Source organism: Rousettus aegyptiacus, unplaced genomic scaffold (assembly GCF_014176215.1).
Source record: "Rousettus aegyptiacus isolate mRouAeg1 unplaced genomic scaffold, mRouAeg1.p scaffold_m13_p_17, whole genome shotgun sequence".
NCBI lineage: Eukaryota > Metazoa > Chordata > Mammalia > Chiroptera > Pteropodidae > Rousettus > Rousettus aegyptiacus.
Window position 1 is genome coordinate 34882397 of NW_023416292.1, and position 6073 is coordinate 34888469.

The window sequence follows — 6073 nt, forward strand, 5'->3', positions numbered from 1 at the left end:
CCATGGCCTGAGGATGGAGGAAAGTGAACTCATGTGATCTTTCTGTTCCAAAGGAGAGAGAGGATCTGCCTAGGACAAAGAGGTGTGTTAACAGCCCCAGGGGTCGCTGGGCATCCTCAGGCAAACTGCCCAGGCCAGGAAGCAATGCCCAGTCTGAGAGGGGGATGCACCCTTTGACTGCCCTTTTGGGCTGCCAATGGGGTGATCAGAACCCTTTCTAGGGGATGGTGATGGGGTAGAATCATTCCACGTTTCAGAGAGGGGGACCACAAGCCCAAGAGATGATGGAAGGGTCCAAAATTCCTTCAGCTGCTTTCGAAGCTGCAAAAAGGAGTGAAGATGCGTCTACGCCCGCAGGAACTCGCAGGGACCACTGAAGGATGAGGCTGGGCGAATTTGAGCATGCAAATAAGTAGTACGGTCGGTTTACTGATCGGCCTTCTCCTCCTCCTCGATCTCCTGCTCGTCTGCGGGCTTCGAGGCCACAGCCTCGGGCTCCATCTCCCCGGCAGGCTCCACCGGTGGCTCCCCGGTCAGGAGGTCCCGGGCCAGCTGCTCCAGGTGCCCCAGGCTTATCCTCTGCAGGCGCTCCTCATGCTCCTGCCTCAGCAGCTGCAGCACTGCCTTGGCGTCCTGGGGCCCAAAGTGTTTGGCGAGGACCTGGGTGAGCTGGTGCCACAGGGGCTGGGGCTGGAGGGCCTCGTTGGACGCCGTCGTCTCCAGGGGCCGCACGATGACGCTGATGGAGGCATCGGGCCCGATGGAATAGTCAGACAGACACTTGTCATCGGCCAGAAGCTGGCCACGGAAGAGCAGGTGCTGCCGTTCCTCGGGCACCTGCAGCTGCTCGGACACCAGTTTTTTCAGCGTGGCCACGCTCTCCTGCCCCGACACCTTCAGGCTGCATTTCCGGCCCACGAGCAGCTTGACCGTCAGAAACATTGGGGCCAAGAGTGGAACCAGGAGGGACCCATGCTCCAGTGGCTGGCCTGAGGGTTACGGGGCCTGCAGGAGAAGGTGGCTTCTCCCTGTCAATGGAGGGTGGTGGCCCCAGGAGCCCAAGGGCCCGGCCCGGCCATTGGCTAATGCACAGTGATGTCACAATGCCTCAGGAGGGTCTGACCTTAGGGAAGTGAGAGGGGCGTTTGGGGCACAGAGCATCCTTCCTCCATGGGAGGGGAAAGCAGAGTAGAAGAGGAGAAAAGAGGAGCCAGGAAATAAAAAACAGTATCACAATAGATACTTTCCGTCCTCGTGGAGCTTTCCGTCCTGTGGGCCAGCTAACACTTATCAAGCGACCTCTTTCAGTCGCACGCTTACACACTCTCTTGGGTTGGGTGTCCCAGAAGCAGATCCCCAGACAGAGACTGGAACACAGGGATTAGTGGTACTTAGTTGGGAGGCGACCCTAGGAAACACCGGTGGGGGTGAAGCGAGACGAGGGAGAGAGGGGAGGGAGAGAGGGAAGCCCGCAGTGACAGGCGGGTTGCCTCTGAGGGCCGCCGGGAGCCCCCAGCCCTGCTGGCTCTCTGGGCCGCTGCAGGGAGGTGTGGGGACCGCTGAGCGCCGTGTCCTGCCTTCGGTCAGCGGGGTGCTGACTCCTCGGCACCTGTGGTCCACATGTGTGACCAGGAGAAACCCTCGGGCAGGGGTTTGCAGGGGCAGTAAGGGGCCGTCAGGTTTAAAGGAACATGGGTGTTGAGGGGACCGGACTGGGCCACCAACTTCATCTGCTTCACACATGTTGCCTTATTTAATCCTCGTGACCTCTGAGGCAGGTATTGTCATTTTCTCCATTTGCCAGAGGAGACCATGGGGCTCAGCTTAATCACTCAGCAAGCAGGCGGCGCGGCTGGTGTCGTCCTCCTAAAACACCTGTTCAGAGCCCTCTGAGCGCCAGGCAGCGAGCAGGCACCCAGGGCCCCGGGCGGTGAAGCAAGGGGCACTTTAGGGGACTCTGCTGCAGCACAGCAGTCTTCGGTGGAGCTTGTTGCTCGCCCTTTAGAAATGTGGGCTCATCTAACCCTTGAGGAAGCTATTGTTATCTCATTTTAGAAATGAGCGAGCAGCGGAGAAGCCCCGCTGACCCCCTGTAGCTGGTGGGGTGATTTTGTCAGGCATCCCCTCACCCCTCCCCAGCTCCCCAGGCTTCACCTCTTGCTCCGCCAGCACCCGCCTCTCCTCACCCCTCCTCCCCTCCTCTGTCCCACCTGCTCCCTCCCGCCTGGACTACACCTGAATAACACTGTTGCCAACACCCTCAGACTTTCCAGACCCTGCTGGGCCCCCGCGCCCAGCCCCGACGCCCCGGCCTGGGGCCTCCACCTCTCCCTTCTGGCCCTGGCAGCCGTGGGCAAGGGAAGAAAACACTCGTGGACGCCACAAACTTAGCGGGCCCTCCCCCTCCCCGAACCCCCATGTTCTCACTCACAGCAGGTGACCCAAATCCCAGTCCAGAAAGAAACTAAGCTCACAATTCAGGGATCCCCTGACGCCTTGCCCGTTTCTCACCCACCGGGTGCTGCCCAGTCCGGCTGCGCCTGCCCCGCCTCCCTGCGCCTCTCCCCCCTGCCAGACGAGCCCTCTTGTCATTTCCCTTCTTCCTGGAAAGGTCTCCAAACTCCACGTCTCCCAAATCCGCAGACCCCTTCCTGCGGCTCGGCTCGTCTCCTCCTTCCAGTCCCAAACCTTCGTGTCCATTCCTGCTACGGCCGGTGGGGATGAGGGGCTTCCCAGGTCAAAGTTAGGTGGTCAAGTCGCTCCTCTGAGCAACATCATCCACCTCAGTCCTCTGCTTTTGGAATCGAAACCAGCTCCTCAGCCCTGTGTCCACGGGCACCACGACCTGGCCCTGCTTCCCTCAGCCTTCCCCACTTTGCATCCTCCACTCCAGCCGTAGCCACCTGCCGTTTCCTCTGCTTGCTTGTCCCATGTGAACTCTTCCAACTCATCCTTCAAAATGCTGGTCTGAGGCCACCTCCTCCACGAAGGCTTCCTTGCTTTCCCCAGCCCTGAGCAGATGTGATTCCACCTCCATAAATCGCACAACTGTAAACTCTCCTTGAACAGCGCTGTGTGGATGCACTCAGAACACGTCTGTGTCTCCCTCCCTTCTCTCGGAGTGGGTCTCATCTGCCTTTGTATTCCCACCTCCGGCACATAGAGCCTGGTGCATTGAGGGCCTCAAAGATACGTCTGTTGAATGAAGATAAAATTTAGACTTGCTGAGCCATGCAGGAGGACGCAGGCTGTGGGAAGATATAAACCTGCCCGCAGCCTCTCCCTCACCCCTGTTTCTTCCCCTAGAGAGATGACAATCCAAAACCACATTTAAAATAAATCAAAGTGATTCCACTCTTTACCAAAGGATCTTCTATAGTATTTTTTAAATATCCAACTCCCTTGGTGCATTAGAAATAAGGTAAAATTTGCGAATGCGCGCACAGTGTGCAGCGGGCCTCGCAGACCCCGTGATGGCCAGGCGAGTCTGCAGAGAGGGAGCAGAGGGTGGACGAGGCTTTCCTGCTGCCATCTGGGAGTCCCGGCCTCTGGAGGGGAGGACCCCGAGGTGGAAAACTGTGGGATGGGCAGGGGAATATACCATGGGAGACACCTAGGAAAGTTTCGTAGAAGACAGAGATTTGAGCCATTCTCTGCAGGAGAAGAAAGGAAGAGAAAGTGAAGAGGGTGATCGGCTACTCTCCCAAGCTATGGGGCCTCTGAGGAAGGGGTGGGCGGTCTGAGCATGGAGGGAGAAGAGAACGGGCCACCTGCCCCCGGACTGTGGCCGGGACACCGGCAGCCACTAAGGAAGACATGTTGGGCCTGGGCTTCTGGAAGCTCGTGAGAGCTGCAGCTCAGGTTTCATCTCTCCAAGGCCAGTGGCCACCTGCAAACAGGTTCCCCCGTGACAGGGACTTTGAGGGCCACAGCTGCCGGGTCACACTTTCCAAATCAGGCTCCCTGGTCTAGAGTCCCATGAGGGCCATGAGGACAGAAGCTTTGGAGTTAGGGGTGTCCCGGGTAGCTGAGAGAGTTGGTCACCACCATCTGTGCCTGGGACTCCTCCTGCCCTCCGCAAGGACAGTGGGGGGCACTTTGCCGGGTCCTCGATTCATACTTGGAGCTTGGAAATGTCATCATTTTCCCCGTGTTATTATCGCTTGTCTTAATTATGGAATTAGCATGAGAAAATGTAATTGTGTAGTCAGCCCGTGCAATCAGACAATGATTGCCATAATTAGGAGGCAGATTAGCAGGAATGAGAGGGGTCTGTGACTTGAGGGGAAGGAAAGAATGTGTGCTGAGAGAAGGCTGGACAGCGGCGAGCCCGGACCCCTCTCTAAAACTACCGCGAATGCAGCTGTGTCGTGGAAACAAGGGCAGCGTCTAAGGTGGGGGCCAGGGGAGAGGGGGTGGGCCAGGAGGGTGCTCGGGACAGGTGTGTGAGCACTCAGCTGCCGGAAGCCCTGGGCAGTGTTATGGGGGCTGACTGGACATGGGCGCACTGAGGGCGTGAACTCCATAAGATCAGAGCCAGGTGTCCGGCCAGGACACCTGGAGCAAGCCTGATCCTCGAGTCTCACTGCCTTATGGGAGCAAGGTCACTGCCCAGCCTCCCTCGCAGGGCTGCTGTGTGGGCCGGAAGAGGCAGGTCACGCCCCCAGGACCTAGCAGAGTGTCTGACCCATGAACACATTCAGTGCATATTTATATAAACTTGTAAATGTGAGCTCTGCCACCCTAACTGTCAGGGAAGGCCCATGGCACTTAGCTACACGCCGAAGGTGTGATTCTCCTAGGCCAGGGTGAGCTCCGCCTCACAGGTAGGCAGGCAGAGCAGCCCTCTGCAGACCTGGCCGACAGGACAGCTGGGCTCTGGGCCATGGGGAGCCTGTGGCCACTCCCTGCAGCTTGTCAGAAAGATCAGTTATACCTCGGCCCGCCTCACCCCCCGGGCAAGTTTTCAAGTTATTGCACTTTGGTAACACCAAGCTGGCCTTCCAGGGGGAGAAACTGGGAGAGAAACAGGTAGACAAAGCGAGCAAACAGCAGAGAGGGGAGAGGAGGAGAGAACTGGGGGGCTGGGCCCTGGGAGACAGACAGGGGAGGCGTGCAGGGGGAGATGAGGCAGGGGGAGAGGAGAGAAAGCGAAGGGCAGAGGAGCAGCGCGCGAGGCAGAGGAAGAAATTGCAGAAGGACACTGTGCCAGGAAGGAAAGGATGGCGGCAGGAAGGAATCGGTACTGCAAATAAAGTGCAACATCTCTTAGGCCTCCCTGCTGGGAGCGGCGTCCCCCTCCCCTCTCCGATAGTCTGGAAATGCTTCGCGGGAAAATTTCGGCAGAGAAAGTGGAGTTCAGGCAGCTGTCCGCTGACAGGAGACACCCCTGCCTCCTGCACCCCAGGCCAGCCCCGCCATCCGCTAGCATGTCCTGAGCACCCGTGACACGTGCGGGTGCTCTGCAAGGCCCTGGAGGCGGGACCGCTGGCTAGCGGGAAGGGCTGACAGGGCTGCCCTCAGGCCCCGCCCCCCCCCACCGTGCTGGAGACCCCACTCCTGTAGCTGTCGTCAGGGCCCCTGCCCCTTGGAGGTGTCTCTCAGGGCTGCTGCGTGCTGTCTGGCCTAGCCCTGGAAAGGACAGGCAGCTCCTTAGGCGGCCCCTGCACCAGCTGCCCCCCATGGTGCCTGGCATACATACGGTAGGTGCCATTTAGATAAATGAGGCCCACTTTCCACCACCCCTCGTCCGCTGGCTGCCTCAGCAGCTGTACCAAAGCGGGTCTGTGGCCGCTCCAGCGGGGACCCCCACGCCTTTCCTCCACCCCCTGCCTCCAGGTCTTAGGGAGCTGAGGCTAAGGCGGTTGGGCCTGAGCCTGGAGAAGAGCAGCAGACGGGCTGGAGCCGCAGGAGTCTTCCCAGCCCTGCCCTCGCTGACTTTGGGTGGCCCAGCACCTCTCCCTGCCTTGGTCCTAGCACCCAAAAACCTACATCCTGCCATGTGCTGCTGTCCTGAGTCCCAGAGGAGTCAGATACTGCCTGGGGTTGCTCAGAAGTCTGGCCCACATGGGAC

General features: G+C 59.2%; 1 protein-coding gene across 1 annotated transcript; it reads right to left on the reverse strand.

Moving 5' to 3' along the window:
* Positions 1-426: 426 nt before the first annotated feature.
* Positions 427-942, reverse strand: UBL4B (ubiquitin like 4B). The gene has a single exon (XM_016155557.2). It carries the CDS (start codon positions 940-942, stop codon positions 427-429), a length of 516 nt encoding a protein of 171 aa, XP_016011043.1.
* Positions 943-6073: the final 5131 nt, after the last annotated feature.